At 38.6% G+C, this 19822-nt stretch overlaps 1 protein-coding gene across 1 annotated transcript in view; it reads left to right on the top strand.

Moving 5' to 3' along the window:
* LOC104680724 (DENN domain-containing protein 1A-like) overlaps nt 1-19822 on the top strand; it is a 387331-nt gene that overhangs the window by 118376 nt on the left and 249133 nt on the right. The window contains exon 3 of the mRNA XM_030920077.1: nt 19465-19508. Within this exon, the coding sequence (XP_030775937.1) occupies nt 19465-19508 (44 nt within the window). The remainder of the gene's footprint in view (nt 1-19464; nt 19509-19822) is intronic.

The following is a 19822-nucleotide window of genomic DNA, read 5'->3' as shown; positions in this document are numbered from 1 at the left end:
AAGCTTGTTAAGTACACTCTATGATATTCACATAATGACAGCATTGCCTAAAGATGCATTTCTCAGGGTGCATTCTCATTGTTAAGTGACACATCACTGTATTTCAGAGGTCCAGTTACAAACTATTAAAAAGGGCAACTTTCCATGTCATTTATCGTTCTAAATCACTTTATTTTAAAAATATGTTGATGGATGTTTGGCAAAGAGGTAAACCCACAAATCTTAAATGTACACCTTGGTGAATGTATACATGTGTGTAACCCCTACCCAGACAGAGATCATTTGTGGCACCCTAGAAGGCTATCTTGTTCTCCCTCCTAGTCAGTATCCTATCCTGTCCTCCTGCGTCCGGAGAGGTAACTACTGTTTTGATTGTTATCACCATATATTAGTTTTAGTTGTTCTTGAACTTCATTTAAATGGGGTCATTTAGTTTCTTTTATTCAAAAATATGTCTGTGAGATTTATTCATCTTGTTGCATGTGTTCTTTCTAATTGCTATATAGTATTCCACTGTATGAATATAGCACAATTTATTCATCCTTCTTTAGATCAGCATTTTTGTTTTACTATTTTCAATAAAGCTATAATGAGTAGTTTTGTACCTGTCTTTTGGTAAACAAATGCACTTATTTCTCTCGGGTATATACCTAAGAGTGGAAATGCTGGGTCACAAGGTGGTTATATGTTTAATTTGTTAGATACTGTCAAATAGTTTCCCAAAGTGGCTATACCAATTTATTGTTCCTCTAGCAGTGTATGAGAATTCCAGTTTCACATCCTCCTAAATCCATCCTAATGACTATAATATTTTCATGTATGTATTTATCATAATTTAACTATTGCCTTGTTGATTGAAATTTAGGAGGTTTCATATTTTCACTGCTTTGAACAACACTGTAATGAACTTCTTTGTAGAAGACCATGACCTTCCTGAGTTTTGTGGATGCTTTCTTAGAAGTAAAATTGGTGGATTACAAGGCATGGAAATTTAAAATTCATTCTATTTGTGCTGCAGAAAATTGTACCAAATTACTTTACATCCAACCATACTCTTAGTTATCAATTATAGGAGACTGCTTATTTCCCCAGATCCTTCAGTCTCCAGATGTTTACCACACTTCTAACCTTTGCTAGTCTTGTGGGGAAAAATGACATGAGTTATAGGATTATAAAACTTAAGCACCTATTTGCATCCCTTTTTTGGCATCTTTCAAGATGGCAAAGTGTTGAGTCTGGTGTTCCATCATTTTGAGAATTGTGCTCAACTTTGGAGGCTGTGATTAGGAGAGGGCAGATTGAATGTATAACAGGGTTTAGTCCAGGCTTCAAGCAAGATGGATAAAAAGGTTCAGGGATTTGGCCAGGCGTGGTGGCTCATGCCTGTAATCCCAGCACTTTAGGAGGCTGAGGTAGGCGGATCACTTGATCAAGCTCAGGAGTTAGAGACCAGCCTGGCCAACACGGTGAAACCCCGTATCTAGTAAAAATACAGAAATTAGCTGGGCAGGGTGGCGCACGCCTGTAATCCCAGCTACTCTGGAGGCTGAGGCACGAGAATTGCTAGAACCCAGCCGATGGAGGTTGCAGTGATCTGAGATCATGCCACTGCACTCCAGCCTGGGTGACAGAGCAAGACTCCGTCTCAAGACCAGAAAAAAAGAAATTCTCATTGTCATGTCAGGTGTGTAGGTCTAGTTGAGGACAATTATCAGGCTAATTACTTCTTACTGGGAAATGCTTATTTCAGTGTTCAGACTTCCTAAATTCCTAATTTAAGAAAGCATAAATAGAATGACATTTATGTAGCCACTGCTGCTTAAATTTAGAATTTTTCTCCATTGAAAGAACTTTCATATTGTTTTCTTTCTTTTGTGAGAGGATTGTTAACTTTACGGAGTCTTTGGCTACACAGAAATCCAGAAGAAAGTACTTTTCCTCAGGGCCATTTTCCTTTATAGGATACTTACAGGCATTGATGTTTTACCAAAGCAATGAGTTGTCTCAGGCTTTTAGATCATAGAATGATCGAATTTTAGAGTCAAGAAAACTCAGTAAACATTTTTAGTTTATATGTGAGAGAATTCAGGTTCAGAGATATGTTTAAGATCAGATAGTGGCAGACTCTAGGTCTGCTGATTCCAGTCCAACATTTTAAGATTCATGCCAAATCTTTTAAATATTATAATGGCTATTGTGATTTTCTAAAAACTTACTAAAAATGATTGTGTGCTATGAGTCTAATATTGTTCTAGGCATAGTGGATAGGAAAATAAATACTCAGAGGAACATGCCGGGGGCGTATCAGTCATGGCCCAGCTGAAGATAATAGAAACTGTTGTGCTGTTCCTTCTAGGTTTCTATCAGAAAAATGGGTTCCTCCTGTTGCCTCCTGTCTCCCCACGTCCCTGAGCTTTCAAGTCTCATTAGGTGGATCTGATTGGCAGAACCTAAATCATACCCAGGATCTTAGTTGCAGGGGATTTTGGGAAATAGTTTGTAGCTTTCCAGCTTCTGTGATACTGGAGGGCCCACAGAATGTTGTGAGAGAGATAGAGTGAGCCAGTCTGCAGAATGCTTAGGGTTAACACATAGGAGGGGCACTGAACCTGCCAGTGTGGGGTGGTTGGCTTGAGAACTTTCACTGGGAAGTATTATAGAACCTGAGCTGAGACTAGAAGGATGGAGTCGAAGACGTCTCACCTTTTCTAAGGAACTTTGATGAGTGGATTCCTATAGCTAGTTTTCTTTTTTTTTGTTTAACAAGTCTGTGTAACAATAATTCTCAAAATGTAGTCCCCCAGACCAGTAGCATCAACATCACCTGGGAACTTCTTAGAAATGCAAAGTAGGCAGGCAGATTGCTTGATCTCAGGTGTTTGAGACCAGCCTGGGCAACATGGCAAAACCCTGCCTCTACAATAAAAAAATACAAATATTAGCCAGGCATGGTGGCATTTGCCTGTAGGTCCAGCTACTTGGGAGACTGAGGCAGGAGGATTGCTTGAGCCCAGGAGGTTGAGGCTGCAGTGAACTGTGATCCTGCCACTGCATTCCAGCTTGGGTGACAGAGTGAGACTATCTCAAAAAAAAAAAAAAAAAAAAAAAAAAAAAAAAAAGGCAAATTATTGGACACTATTTTAGACTTACTGAAACAGAAACTGATCAAGCCTATCAGGTGACTTTGATCCATGCTGAAGGCTGATAACCTCTGCCATGTAAGCATAACGATTAAGATTATAGGTTTTAATGAGATCACATGGACACAGGAAGGGGAACATCACATACCGGGGCCTATTGTTGGGAGGGGGCATAGGGGAAGGATAGCATTAGGAGATATACCTAATGTAAATGACGAGTTAATGGATGCAGCACACCAACATGGCACATGTATACATATGTAACAAACCTGCACATTGTGCACATGTACCCTAGAACTTAAAGTATAATAATAATAAAAAGATTATAGGTTTTTTGGTGTTTGTTGTTGTTGTTGTTGTTGTTGTTGGAGATGGAGTTTTGCTCTTGTCACCTAGGCTGGGGTGCAATGGCATGATCTCAGTTCACTACAACCTCTGACCCCTGAGTTCAAGCAATTCTCCTGCCTCAGCCTCCTGAGTAGTTGGGATTACAGGTGCCCACCACCACGCCTGGCTAATTTTTGTATTTTTAGTAGAGACGTGGTTTCACCATGTTGGGCAGGCTGGTCTCGAACTCCTGACCTCAAAGGATCCTCCCACCTTGGCCTCCCAAAGTGCTGGGATTACAGGCGTGAGCCACTGTGCCCGGCCAAGAGTATAGGTTTTAGAGTTTAATCTGAGTTTGAATCTTAGCTTTTGCATTTACCATTGGTATGATTGTGAGCCAGGAATTTCATCTCTCCTGATCTTCTGGGGATAACAATACTTACCTTGTAGAGTTGTAGAGTTGTGAAGCTTAAGTGGCATGACATGGACTGTGCTTATCACAGTGTGTGACACAGAGTAGGCACAGAGTAGTCTTTTGAAGGAGAGTTGGCTGGAAGTGCCCCTGAATTAATCTACCCCAGGAAATTTAATAAGGGCAATTCAGATAGAATTCAATTCAGCAAGCATGTATGGAAGGCAGCCTACTCTGTGCTGTGCACTGTGCTTGAAGTCTGGTGCCTTTATCTGTGGGAAGAGCACAGATGGTAAGGAGACATGGGTTCTGGTCATTGGAGTGGCTTATTTTACTTACTGGGGAGACAAGTACTTAAATGAAAGAATTAACAGTCTAAGATAGGAAATGATTAGGTGCATAATCAGGTGCTTAGTCATTTATTATGCTGCCAAAGTAGCGAATATTATAGAAGCTTAGGGAGGAGACCAGTCAAATGTGGGCTGACATAGTCAGAGATGGATTCCTGAAAGAGGCAGATGGGAATATTATAAACTGTTGTAATGTAAATCTAATTTCCCAGGAACATATTTATTTGCAAAGTTCATTTAAAAAATTTATGAATCTTATTAAAAATATAGAAAATTCAGAAGATAAGGCCAAAAAAAAAATCACCAATAATCCTACAACTCACTCATGGCTAGATATTTTGATGAGTTAATTTTAGTCTGGATTTAAAACGTTAAAAAATGATAATTGCTATTACAGTATGATAAATCTTTGTATTTTGAGTTAATTCTTCATAATGCAATGATGTATTTCCACGTCATTGTGATGTAAATATTGCATCACTTGAACTTATTAACACTCTTTCAATTTTTGCAATGATGCTTGAAAAAAATTTTAAAAAGTACCTACATTTCAGACTATTTCCTTCGGATAGATTTTGAGAGGCGGAATTACTAGGGTGTAGAGTGTGGACATTGATAATGCTTTTGGTACTTGTTGCCAAAAGAGGTATTTGAGAAGAAAGGGTATTACTCCCTTTATTCCTTCATTCTTTCTTTTGTTCATTCAGTATTTATATGCTAGGCCTTTTTTCTAGGTGCTGGGGATATAGTAGTGAACAAAATAAGCAAAGATCCTTGCCTTTATAAAGCATATAATTTGGTAGGGGAAAACAGATAATAAGTACAGGTTAAGCATCCCTAATCTGAAAATCCAAAATGCTCCAAAATCTGAAACTTTCTGAGGGCTGATATGATGTCACAAGTTACTCTGAACATGTTATTTTTTCACTCTTTTAACAGCATGTCAGGGCTGGGCACGGTGGCTCACGCCTGTAATCCCAGCACTTGGGAGACTGAGGCAGGCAGATCACCTGAGGTCAGGAGTTCGAGACCAGCCTGGCCAACATGGTGACACCCCATCTCTACTAAAAATACAAAAATTAGCTGGGCATAGTGGCGGGCAGCTGTAATCCTAACTACTCGGGAGGCCGAGGCAGGAGAATTGCTTGAACCCAGGAGGCAGAGGTTGCAGTGAGCCAAGATCACGCCACTGCACTCCAGCCTGGGTGACAGAGCGAGACTTCGTCTCAATAAAGCAACAAAGAGTATGTTGGCCGGGCATGGTGACCATAATCCCAGCACTTTGGGAGGCTGAGGCAGGCGGATCCCTTGAGGTCAGGAGTTCGAGACCAGCCTAGCCAACATGGCGAAACCCTGTCTCTACTAAAAATACAAAAATTAGCCAGGCATGGTGGCGGGTGCTTGTAATCCCAGCTACTTGGGAGGCTAAGGCAGGAGAATCACTTGAACCTTTCAGGTCAAGGTTGCAGTGAGGAGAGATAGCGCCACTGCACTCCAGCCTGGGTGATAGAGCTAGACTCTGTCTGGAAACAAAAAACAACCCCCCAAAACCAGTATGTCATATTTTTTACTGTTAGGTACTTATATGTAAACAGGTACAAGAAAATAATTGCTTATTGGTAGCATATAAATTTTTTTTTTTTTTTTTTTTTGAGACGGAGTCTTGCTCTGCTGCACAGGCTGGAGTGCAGTGGCCGGCTCTCAGCTCACTGCAAGCTCCGCCTCCCGGGTTCACGCCATTCTCCTGTCTCAGGCGCCCGCCTCGTCGCCCGGCTAGTTTTTTGTATTTTTTAGTAGAGACGGGGTTTCACCGTATTAGCCAGGATGGTCTCGATCTCCTGACCTCGTGATCCGCCCATCTCGGCCTCCCAAAGTGGTGGGATTACAGGCTTGAGCCACCGCGCCCGGCCGCATATAAATTAATAGGTGGGAATGATGGTGATGCCAAACCACAGATTGTCCACATGGGTGGCTAAGACAGTGACATCTTTGCTTTCTGATGGTTCATTGTACAAAGTTTGTTTCATGCACAAAGTTATTAGAATATTATATAGGATGGTGCAGTGGCTCCCACCTGTAATCCCAGTGCTTTGGGAGGCTGAAGTGGGCAGATCACTTGAGGTCAGGAGTTTGAGACCAGCCTGGCCAACACGCTGAAACCCCAACTCTACTAATAATTCAAAAATTAGCTGGGCGTGGCGGCGGGTGCCTGTAATCCCAACTACTTGGGAGGCTGAGGCAGGAGAATCGCTTGAACCCAGGAGGCAGAGGTTGCAGTGAGCTGAGATCACGCCATTACACTCCAGCTTGGGTGACAGAGTGAGACTTTGTCTCAAAAAAAAAAAAAAAAAAAAAAAGTATAAATTACCTTCAGGCTATGTGTATAAGGTATATATGAAATATAAATTTTGCATTTAGACTCGGGGCCCATCCCCAAGATATCTCATTATGTATATGAAATGTTACAAAATCTGAAAAAAATCTGAAAAAACACTTCTAGTCCCAAGCATTTTGAAAAAAAGAAGACACTCAACCTGTATATAGTATGTTGCATGGTGAAATGCACTGAAGAGAAACATAACCCAGGAAAATGGAATGAGGAATGGTGAGGATAGGAAAATTATAAATTTAAATAAGGTGGTTGGGGAAGGCCTCATTGGGAAACTAATTTGTGAATAAAGTCTGATAGCACATGCCTTATTCCTTGATATTTTATCAGACAGAGTGAATTGTCAGGATATAGGCCATGAAGTGGAAGCATGGCATGCATGTTTGAGGAGCAGCAAGCAGACCAGCAAGGTGGGAACAAAGTTAGGAGAGGAGAGTTAGGAAGTGAGTGTAGAGGTATGCTGATAAAGGGAGGACGTTGTAGAGGAGGCCCTGAATTGAGTTTCACAGGATTCCTCTAGCTGCTATTTGAGAACGGACTACAGGAAATTGGAACCAGAAGCAGGAAAACCTGTTAAGAGGCTACTGGTAGTTAATCCAGGTGGAAAATGATGGTGGCTTAAATCAGGGTGGTAGTGGTGGAGATGGAGTGAAATAGTCAGAATTTGAATATATTTTGAAAGTTGAGTTGGCAGGAGTGGCTGATACATTGGCTCTGGGATGTGAGAGAAAGATCAGGAGTTCTGTTTTGGATATGTTAAATTTGAGATGTCAAGTGGAGATGTTGAGTAGACAGTTAGATGAATGAGTCTGGAATTGGAAGAGATAGGAGCTGGAGAAATAAATGTAAAGTCAATAGTGCATATTTGAAGTGATGGGACTGAAAGAGGACCAGCAAAGAAAAGAAAGTCAAATCCAGAGACTGAGTTCTGGGGCTCTTCAATAGGGAGAGATCAACAAGGAGCCTGCAGAAGCCAGTGAGGCAGGAGAGTGGGATGCTCTGGAAGCCTCCTGAAGAAAGAAAGTGACTCCAGGAGTGTATTAGTCCATTTTCACACTACTGATAAAGACACACCTGAGACTGGGCAATTTACAAAAGAAAGAGATTAATGAGACTTACAGTTCCACATGCCTGGGGAGGCCTCACAATCATGGTAGAAGGCAAGGAGGAACAAGTCACATATTACATGGATGGCAGCAGGCAAAGACAGAGCTTGTGCACAGAAATTCCCATTTTTAAAACCATGAGATCTCATGAGACTCATTCACTATCATGAGAACAGCACAGGAAAGACCCACCCCTATAAATCAATCACCTTTCTCCGGGTTCCTCCCATAACACATGGGAACTGTGGGAGTTAACAATTCAAGATGAGATCTGGGTGGGGACACAGCCAAACTGTATCAAGGAGGAAGCAATCGTGGGTGAGAAATGGTGCTTGTAGATCAAGACTAAAGATTGATAATTGATGTTAGCAGTGAAAGAAGGTCATTGGTGTGGCTGTTGGTATGTGAGTAGTTTCGGAGAAGTGGTGAGATGAAAACTTGGTTGTCATGGGTCCATGAGAGGAGGAGGAGACAAAGTGGTGACTGTGAGTATAGACACTGTTTCAAAGAATATAGCTAAAAAGAAAAGGAGAAAAATGGGGTGGTAACTGTTGGAAAGTGGGCTTGACCTTTTAAAAAATATCTGTAGAAATAACAGCATGTTTCTATGCTGATGGCAAAGATCCTATAGAGAGGTGAAATGAATAAAACAGGAGGATTGGTAGAGCTCTGTCTGAGTTGGAAAGAGTGGATGGGATCCTCCTTCACAAGTGGACAAAGGACCTTTGCAAGGGGCACATGTAATAAGACGAAGGCAGAGTCTGTGGGGCAGAGGTGGTGGGAGAATAGAGGTGGTGATAGGGCTTGTGGGAGTTCTCTTCTGTTTCCTCTGTTTTCTCAGGGAAGTGGCAAGTAAGGGAATGAATGGCAATTGAGGTTGGAGAAGGTTTGAGGTTGGAGGGAAGAGGAGAAAGTATAAAATAGTCGCCAAGGAGACAGAGAAAGTGAATGAATGAAGGAAAAAGTGGTATAATTACTGAGTTGCATTAAAGCTCACTTACAGTTAATAACCACAGATTTAAGGTGAGATTAGTCAGCATAGCTGTGTGTTTTTGTCCAGCCACATGCCTTAAACTATAAGGTGTCAGGAGTTTCCAAGTATACATAGAACAGCTATGAAAATGGACCCCCTCTGAGCTATATGGGTGCAGGCGGATAGTTGGATTTAACAAGGACTGGAGTTTGCCAAGAGAGGATGACAAAGAGGCACAAGTCAGTTGAGAATGTGTTTAAAGAAACAGTTATAACAATATAATTTAAGCTATGTAAGGAGAATGGTGTAGACCTGAGGTGGATAAAAGGCAGTGAAAAGGACTGAGCATGGTGGCTCATGCCTGTAATCCCAGCACTTTGGGAGGCTGAGGTGGGTGGATCACCTGAGGTTGGGAGTTAGAAACCAACCTGTCCAACATAGAGAGACCCCGACTCTAATAAAAATACAAAATTAGCCAGGCGTGGTGGCACATGACTGTAATCCCAGCTACTCGGGGGACTGAGGCAGGAGAATCGCTTGAACCCGGGAGGCAGAGGTTGCGGTGAGCCGAGATTGTGCCATTGAACTCCAGCCTGGGCAAGAAGCGTGAAACTCGGTTTCCAAAAAAAAAAAGGACAATGAAAACATGGATAGAGTATATGCCCCTGTGGGATAGAAGAAGGAAGAGTGCTACAGGGGATGAATGGAGACAGAGGAGGTGGATCATGGTTGGAGACTGAGATGCTTGAAACTTGCGATTGCTACAGGGGTTTCAATTATTGGTAGTGGTAGAGTTTAGGGTGTGACCGTAGGAGTGGAGGGTGAGATTGTTGGGGGGAGTGGACTAGGAATCAAGAGTTCCAGGATTTGGAAGGATCATCTGTGTGAATAGTAAAATCGGGAAGACTGTGGTGGGAGTGGTGGTAGAGTCAGTGGCAATGCAGTATGACCCACAAGATTCAAGGATGAGGAATAACCCTGGAATTAGTAGATGGCAACAAAGCAGAGTGGTGATGGTGGCAGTGTTGGTGGTGGTAGGGAGGAGGGCATGGTCTGGTGACCAGAGGTAAAAATCTAGGGTTTTGGAGAGTGAGGAAGGTGAATGGCCTGTATGTGACTCTAATGAACAGAGGCTGTCTATCCCACCTCCAGGCCAGTGGGAGGAGAGGTAGGAAAGAAACATCCAGCTCTTCAAAGGACCCCAGAGGAAGCGAGCATTCAGTTGCAGTAAGAAGATAAGGATGTAAAGGGAGCTTAGAAGAGGTTGCATGTTTTGCTTTTGGCTGACCAGGAGTGCCCAAAGCAAGTTAGTTTTGTGAGTTGGAGAGCCATGGACATGAGTGTGCCAGTTTTGCTGTTCCTGTGGCAACCTCATTAAAAATTCAGTACACTTTTGATGGAGGATGTTCTTTGTCTTTTGAATTTTTAAAAAGTGTCTGTATGATTGACTGTTAATTCATATAAGAATATACAATTGGCCACATTTATGAGTGATGCCCAAGTGCATCTTTTGAAAGATTTGGATAGTGGGAAGATGAGAAAGGTGAACAGAGCATGTCAAGTTTTGCGGGAAAGTTAAATGACTAAGCTGGCCAGGTCTAGGGATTTATATTTCAGACACAGAGGTGAAATGGGCTGGGTTGGTCTTAATGTCTGCACTAAGGATTGTAGGCTGTTATGATAGCTTTCCTACATAAAGGTCTTAAAACATTAAAAATGGTAAAGGTCCCCTAAAATTTAATGTAGAATTATTATATGATACAGTAATTTGACTTGTGGATATATACACAAAAAAAGTGAAAGCAGGCACTTGAATAGACATTTGTACACACATGTTCATAGCAGCATTATTCACAATAGCCAGAAGGTGGAAATAACCCATATGTCCATTGATGGAATAATAAACAATGTGGTATCTACATACAATGGAATGTTACTCATTTGTAAAAAGGAAGGAAATTCTGACACATGTGACATCATGAATGAACCCTGAAGATATTATGCTAAGTGATTTCTCTTGTATCAGGTAACTAGAGTAGTCAAATTCATAGAGACAGAAAGTAGATTGGTGGTTGCCAGGGGCTGGGAGAAGGAGATAATGAAGAGTTGGTGTTTAATGGGTTCAAGGTTTCTGTTGGGGAAGATGAGAAATTTCTGGAAATGGATAGTGGTGATTGTGGCACAACAATATGAATGTACTTAATGTCACAATATGGTACTTAAAGATGCTCAAAATAGTAAATCGTGTGTATATTTTACAACAACAAAAGTCTCAAAGGACATAGGCACTGCTTCTCTAATGGTACAGATAAGGGCTAGGCAGCAGTGGCTTGTTCCCTGGAAGCAGGGTGGAGTGGGGAAGGCAGGGTTTTGGTATAAGGAAGGCTCTGTTTGATGGGCATGTGCTTCCCCTGCAGAGATGTCTGCGTTGTCTCTCCTGTATGAATGGGAACTCCAGCACTGGGGTTCTCATTGTGGTTCAGAGGTACTCGGGATCATGTTTTCTTAAGTAGGAAGACATTTTCTCTGTGTTCTTATTTACTCTATTTGTTTAGCAAATTTTTTTTCATAGATGAGATAAGGATAACTCTAGCCTTCAAAATCATTCTAAGTTTTTAGTATGAATTCATCTTTTAAATATTGTATTTACTAGTTGAATAGAGTGCTAGTTACTTTGGAGTCATTTTATTTATATCCTGAACTTGGCAAAGGACTATAAATAAAGAAATTGGAAAGCTCTCATTCATAATCCGCTAAGGCCTATTTCATGACAGCATGTTGTAGTTATTTGTCCAGATGTATTCTTATTGTTGAGTCACAGTAATGACTGGAAGATAGATCAACAGGAGGACGTAAATAAATAAAGCCAAAAAGGAAAGCCAGTGTTGGATTCTTTGGAGCCTGATGGATTCAGGCTGAATCCCAGCTCTGTTACTTAACTCTGTGAATTTGTTCATTGTGAGCCTCACTCTTCTTATTTATTAAACAGAGAACTTCTACTTACCTGGAAGAGTCATTATGATTAAATAGGGTAATAAATTAAGCCACCTATGGCAATGGTTGGTATACCTAAGCATTCAATAAGAGGTAGCTGGTAGTATTATAATTGTTACTGCAAAAATGTTTAGTGGGACTCTGTTTCTGAAACCCAGTATGCAAACTTAGAAAGCAAAAGAATTAGCAGAAAGGTCCTTCAATTTATACAGATTCACCTCAGGGTTTCTATAAATCTGGGAGAGTCCCTAGTGTATTTGATGTTTACAGATCATTAGCAAAACAGATGCCAGGAGGCAAATAAACTGTAGCTTAAGGATTTTGGAACTACTGACAACATAGAGAAAATCAGTTTCTGATAAAGTTATAATGTTTCTAAGTAAGCAGTAGAAGGCAATGGGAAATTTTTAATTGGGTTTATAAAAGTTTATTTTAGGAACACATGTATTTCCAATTTGAGGCACACCTATACATCTGTAGTCATCGAATTTATAGTGCTTGCTTATTTCTCCATTGGGGTTAATAATATAACAACAACTAATATTTATTGTGTGCTTACGACATGCCAGTGTGATCTTTAGGAAGTCTGTAGCATTCAAAGGCTTGTTTTCATTTGGATGTTTGGAAATTGGCCTTTTATCCACTTGGAGACACAGGGTGTTTAATGAGTTTTTTTTCGTTCTATTAATTCTATTACACTCCAAATATTTGTTCGATATTTATAACAGTTAAGACATTTTGTAGGAGACAAAGTTAAGTAAGACGTGGAACTTGGCCTCACAACAGACCTATTCACTATATTGTATATGCTTCAGAAGTGTGTCATGGGATGAGCCCTGATCTAGTCCTGGACTCTACCCCGGCTCTACTACTTCTTCATGGAACCTTTTTCTGCTCCCTTAGGACAAGGCCAGATGCCCCTGTGCTAATTAATTTCTAGTATCACACTTACCAAGCCCCATGGTACCTACTTGTTTAATTCTCTGTGTTCTCCATTAAGGGCTAGACTGTAAACTCCTGGAGGGTGAGGACTGTGGCTTATTTATCAGCAGGGTCAGCCACAGCAGAGCATTTGTTCTGTGAGTGACTACTAATTTTCTAACTTTGGACAAGTGATAACCTATTGCTTTCTTTAACTATGATAAAATTGATTTGATAGTCTCTATAGCATAGCTTTGTCAGGAAGGTAAAATCAGAAATTTTCTATAAAATGCCTATCACAGTGCCTGGCAAATAGTGGGTGTTCCATCAATAGTTTTTTATATTTGAGTAAATAAGTTATCTCTTTTCACCAAATTTGACAGATACGATATATCTATTTATGAAGACCATATGGAGTGATGTCATATTTGTAATACATAAAGGGCACAGCTGTCGTTTAGGCAAAGTATAAAGTAATTATTCATACTGGCATAAAAATGTGACACTTCAGGTTACTCATTCAAAAAAGTGGGATAAAATAAATCCTAACTCATAGAGAAATTACATGGAAGCCTGAGATGATAATCATAAAAAAACTTCATCTATAATTATCTATCAACTTGATAGATTTTAGGAATTGTTTCCATTAATTTTGAAGTAATTTTTAAGAATTCCAAATATTTAAATATAAGTAGTAATGAAAGTTGAAAACTAAGATATTCAGTAGAGAAAAAGGTAAATGTAAGTGAACATATCCTTTTGATTTTTTTTTTGCCTCCAGCATACCCTATCCTTCCTTTTGCATTTTAAAGCTCCCTTCACTTATGTTTGAGTTTTGGATTCACATAGCATAAATTTGGTTAAAGATCAGACTTATATTCCTTTTGTAGATGAAGTTATGAAAAGTATTTCAAACTATCAGTAAGTAGTGGCTTTTGCTGGTTAAAATCCTTCCATATTCTTCAGAAAGAAAGATTAAACTCCTAGATTTTACTGTATAATGTCAATGGACTCATTATTTGTACAACAGCTGATGCATTTAGGACTTGTTGATTCACTTAATTGGTAACTGTACTACATTCATAACTTCAACAACTGAAAACAATAGGTCAGTGTCTGCTGTTTATGCATAAATAGTCACATCGGAGCAGGATATGTCTGAAAGGCAGAATATGTTAGTCTGAGGAGGAATCTGGCATGTGAATGGCTCCATTGCTAGCCATACTGAGGTGGGTTTTTGCTCTCTTTCCTTGAATAATGTTATTTGTGTTTTTATTATGGGTGTTGATGGTTAACTGTTCCTATGTTATCAGGCTGGCCGCTGTGAAATTGCATTTGATTATATTTTAAATGCCAGTGTTGGGGGAAAATGCTAGACTAGACTCATGGTTAAAAATTGGGATGATTTAAAGTTTTTATGTCTTACAGCCTTCATGTGCTAAAGCAAAATGTTATACCTAGAATAGATTTTTTTTGAGTAACAAATTTTATTTGTACATGGAATCCAAATAAATGTTCATTTATAGTACTTCAAAATGCTTTTTTTCTCTAATTTGTGAATTGCATGTCTTTCAAATTTTAGAGTCAGATCTGCATTTTAGAATCAATATTTTTTGGAAAAGACTGATTTTTAATTAAAAAAATTTAAAAGGAAAAACAACCTAAACCTTTATGTTTCATTGTCAAAAAAAGGAAAACATGCTAGTGATTTTTAAACTCTAACATTTCAAACATTCTTTTCAAAAATATATTATTTGTAACAAGTAAATTTTAACAATCAGACAATATAGTTTACTAGAATAATTATGTTTAGTTATTACAAAATGCTAACCTAATGAGTCAGGTATTTTACAATGTAAAATAAATGAAGCTGAGTTTTTGTAGCTTTAGAAAGTTTACTAGTGTCCTTGAAATGCTATATTTAATGCAGTCCAGTTTGCGGTCATCTTATCAAGAAACTTTAATTTTGCGTAATACAAACACATTTTCTTTTTGAGGATTAAAAGAAAGCTTATTTCTGGGTGTATTTTGGGGAGAATTTGAGCTTGTTCTCAAACTATACAACTTCTTAGACTATTTTCTGAAAGTCTACATTTTTAGTGTATGAAATTTGGAAATGTCATTAGTGAAAGAGCAGTGTAGTGGACTGTTATCCTGTTTGCAGCATATTCCCATCTTCTCATCTGGAAAATTAAATCTGATTACAGCTTGGATTAACATTTATGGTTGTGGGGAGAGGAAGATAGTATCTTAAACTCCATGAAATTGAACAACGAGATTATATGGTTTATAGCTGATGTTAAAGTCCTGCTTCTTTAAAGGGCAGATTTTGTAATTGTAAGCTTTAAATATGTTCAATATTTTGTCTCTTATTGACTGAAATATCCTAGAGATAATGATCGGGTAAATTCAGCGGGCGTTAAATGTAATGTTTTCTGCCTTGAAATCCTAACATGTTAAAAGTGAAAGCAGTGTAGATTCCCCTGTTAACTGGTACATTTGCAGTTTCTCTTAAATTTCCTAGAGGAGGTCCTATTATAGGAGATAATGGCGTTTGGTTAGTATGCAGTTGTTATGTGTTTTGTACAGAATGAAGTTGGTGTATTTTTTAATCAGTTTAAAAATATGTCATGACTCTTTAAATGAAGTCATTGGTATGACAGAGGGAAACAGGAAAAGAATTTGGTAAGGTGTGTGTGTGTGTACGTGTACACATACGAGTTACCAATGTACAAATGAGCCCTCATGCATAACCACAGCACTTTTATGAATTATTTTGCATTTCTGTTGTAAAAGATCTGTCTACCACGTTTTCTAGGAACTTTAAGCCTAAGGCAGAACTCAGGGTTTTTGGAGCCTGTGTAAAATAATTTATAGCACCTTTCCAGTAAGTCTTGCCCACACTCTTATTCTATTAATTAAACATTCTGTGGCAATCTGGTATATCTTAAAGATTTTAAAGTATGTATAGTAGAAGACTGGAAGACATAGACTGTTGAGATGGAAGAAGATTAGCCTTTCTTAAAAGAAAAAATGTTAGACATGTTTGTTTAGGAAATCAGTTTTTTCCTGCTGTGAAGACATAGCTTTTTAAGCATGGTCATGTTCTGTGCCTGAGTGAGATTGTGCTTTTGGGAGTCCTGTACTGTGAAATGTGTGTGTTTAAATATGGAAATGCTTCTTGTGGCCTTCAGTGAAAGTGATGCACACGTTTCTGTGGGGACAGCCTCTTTGATGGCCATGGTGCTGTGACATCACAATGACATGATATGAAACCTTGTCTGAGAGCCACCTGCCTCTTTGGTTAAGAGATGCATGGACTTTATTAGAGTGTACATATTATTAGCAAGATTTTTAAATACAATATTTTTTTCATGTTGAAAAGTATTTTCCTGGGAGTTGATGACATTGATTTTTAAGTTTGTGAGTTATCTATTGCCTAAAGTAGGAGAAAGTTGTTGAGAGAAAAGGATAAGGAAAGAAGGGTGTGCTATGTACCACTAGATTCTTAATTTTCTGTCAGCGGGACAATTCTTGGGGAAAAAGCTTGACATACGCTGATTACTCTATTCTTACTGCCAGTTGCGTAAGCAAATTATGTTACTTTCTTCTGTGGTAGTACTCTTCCCTGCAGATTTTTGTGTTGAAAGTTAGCTGTTTGGTGACACTACATTTGATGGTGAGCTTATGAATGTGAGAAGGTGTTTCGGAATATAAGCAATTATAGCATTGAATGGTGGATAAAGAAATAGATATATAAATATTAGACTGATGCAGTTTTCCAGTGTATGTTATTTTCCATATAAAGATATAGAACATTTCATAAAATGTTCCCAGACCATTTAAAACTCAAAGAAATGCAGCTGACGCAATGAAATACATAGAGTACTTGTAAAAACATACAGACACGCAAGTGGATTGCTGCCAGACAGAAAATTTAAAGGCGGTTTGCTTAACTGCAGGGTGCTAGGTTTTGTACATGTGCCATGCTGAAACTGTTAGTAAGGCGGGTGTTGTGTTGCTTGAGAAAAGCAGATTGTATTTGGACCTTTTTAACTCAGATGTTTCCAATGTCGATATTTTGGTGACATTGTGGCATTGCGATTGACTCAATGTGAAAAAAGATTTCAGCCTCCTGTGTTAAATAGACATTTTAAGAAAATTCAAATAAATTATTTGCAGTTTTTGTGTTAATCTTTCCAAAATGGCTTTCATAGTTTTATGAACTATCGGACTGAATCTTCGAGCTGATTGAATGGAACTTTATAGGTTGACTTGGTTTTAAAAAGCATTGCTTTTCTTCCTTTCTTTCAAAAAATGTATTATATTGCTTTGGTGAATGTTAAAGACCTATGAATTTTGTTTTTTGTAAGTGTTAGAGGCCTTAATGAAAAGAAACCAAAAGTTGTATGCTTGAATCATAGTAACTAATAATGCATGTATTATCTTGGAACGTTATTCTGTTAAAACCTGGTAATTTCATTTTAGAGAGTCTTAGGGCAATTGAAGGAATTTAATTGATGGTGTTTATGTTGCTTTCCATTGAGGCAGTATTTGGAATAATACAGTTTGAATGGCCTCCTTTTTGGCATTCCATGATCATCTTTATCTTCAATGTGTTAAGATAGGTTGATTTTTTTTTCTTTTCATTGATTTTCCCATGCTTTTTTCAATTCTATGTTGTATATGTTAATCAAAAATATTTTTATATGAATTTTTTTGTTGTGGTTTCTTATTAATATAGTTGACTGAAAAGATTTAAGAACCATCTGCCACCTATGAATAAGAATGGTATTTTTAAAAATTGAAGAATATACTACAAATTTTGGTTTCGGACATATAGTCTGTCACAAAATGGGGATAGAAAAGTAATCTTTGGTTTTGTTTTCATGGGTATTTTGTAGTTCCCAAGAAGCACAAATTACTGCAAGAAAGGGCATGATAGTAACGATTGGCATGAGAGTAATTTTTGTATGAAGTTTGGTAAAGAATAGGTGTTAAACCACATGTCAATTGGAAGAAAAAGAATAAGCCTTAGATGATTTAGTGGCTTTCCCAACCTCTGTTTTATTATGTCCCTCAGTGGCTTAGAGCTGCATTTTTTGCGTCTCTGGACCAAATTTTAAGTTATTTATGTATCTTTTAGAAATTATAGCCACTGCCCTCTTTTTTAGGCCCCTTGTTCCCTTTGTTCACTCCCTTTTCCCCTCACTGCACACTGGTAGAGGATTGTTGGGCAGCAGGCTGCCCCTTTGTCTCCTGCTGGCGAATTATTCACTGCTGGCCTAGTCCTTTTCCTGCCACACTCTTGGTGCCCACTGGCCTCCTCTCTCACAAGGGCTGAGTCCTTGGGCAGTTTCAGTCCTTGGGGCCAAAGACGGGTCAAGTGAAGAAGCTGCTGCCTACCAGGGAAGCCCTGAATTGGTACTGCTAGGGCATTACTCCAGAGTTCTCTAGTTGATCTAGACACATCGATTCCTTCCCAGTAGCTGAAGATGAGGGTGAAGAAAGAAATTGATTCCCAGCTTTTAAGCCAACCAAAAGACACGTAAAGATTTGAAATCACTTGCAGATAGTTTCAACTTTTTGGCACCACTCAACAACAAAAGCAGGAATATTCAAAAGGTTTTGGCGTAACCTTTTGAATATTCCTGCTTTTGTTGTTAGTCTTGGGTTTTAAAAAATAATTCACATTGGCTGTAATGACTTGAAAACTGGTATTTCTAGGATCCTAGTAGTTTGTGAATAGGCCCTTAGTTTTTTCCCTTCTTGATTATTCACTGAAGAAATGGACTGCAGTGAACTTTTACATGGATTCACTTTCACAGGAATGTAAATTAGTGTTTTAGTGTTGTATTTAAAGGTAGCCATGGGTAGCATATATCGTGATCACTGTTAGATGGGAGACCCTCAGATCTGTGATTTTCCATAAGCCTCTGAATTGATATATGATTTCTCAAATAGATATTATTCTGACCTCTGATCACTTCCCTTAACATGTCTCCAAGGAATCAGATCTTTTCCTTATTAGAAATGATTGAATGTTTTCCTAATCGATAGTAAATGGAATGCTAATAGCTTTTAATTTTTTCACTTCTGTATTGACTTACAGAAGATGGCATTGAATCATCTTGCTTATGATTTAAGAATAAAGTGATCCCTTTAGTAACTCCATTTTAAATAGGTGGTCATAAAAGGTATTTTCCCCTGTGTATATGTATAGTTTCTGAGCAAGTTTGATTATGTCAGCCGGAACATAATTTTTTATGATATTTTGTTTATACTGACAAGCCAGAAGCATTAGTTCTCTTTTGAAGAAAACTTCCATCTAGTTTTATCTGCCTTTTCATAAGAGTGTATAAGCATTTTGAGAAGGATAGATTTCATTTATTAAAGCAATGAGTTTTGCATTTATTCCTTGAAAGAATTCTCTCGCTCCTCCTTTCTCCCCAGTCTGAACCAGTGCTTACGGTGGTTTATCAAGCCCACATCTGTAACTATGCAAAGGAGGCTTCTGATTAGAGAAGAAAAGTCAAGCAGGTTTAAGACTCGTTTTCTCTGGAAAAATATATTGAGGGCAATTTGCAACTGGCAAGATTTTTGCATTAGGTAATAGTCTAAAGTTAACAGTAGCATCAGGTCTTTAAAATTTTTCTTTTTTATATTTCTGGAGGAGGGTAATGGGAGTGCCTTGCCGAGTCCTTCCTTGTGCTCATCAACATAGCAGCCTCAGCTGCCCCCCTTGGATCCCCTGCCAGGGCTGCTATCATCTTCTGATCAAATATTAATGTGTGATCCTCTGCTTGCTCACTAATCCAAAGCCAATTAATATTATCTGTCAATTATTTACAGATCCTGAGGTGCAGAGGCAATTCCCGGAGGACTACAGTGACCAGGTTCGGAATGCGTAATTAATTTTTTACATGACAAAATTTATTTCAGAGTTGTTCAACATATTATTACTGTTCTTTTTACTGAAAGAGATAAATGAATTTTTAGAAGGGAAGAAAAGCAGTAATTAGGAACCAAAGACAAAAACTAAAATGTATTGAAGTAGGACAGAAAACATTGGTGCTAGATTTGGGGTGTTACCTTTGGGGAGAAAATGAACACAAAATAAGGAAGAAAACCTATCACAAATTATACTCTTCACTTTGAGGTATGCTACAGTCTGCTCTTCATTAGGAAATCCTTTTTGGATTGCCTGTGA

This window comes from Rhinopithecus roxellana, chromosome 16, assembly GCF_007565055.1.
Source record: "Rhinopithecus roxellana isolate Shanxi Qingling chromosome 16, ASM756505v1, whole genome shotgun sequence".
In the NCBI taxonomy this organism is placed as follows: domain Eukaryota; kingdom Metazoa; phylum Chordata; class Mammalia; order Primates; family Cercopithecidae; genus Rhinopithecus; species Rhinopithecus roxellana.
Note: the sequence above shows the minus strand (reverse complement) of the source record. Positions and strands in the feature narration are given on the sequence as shown.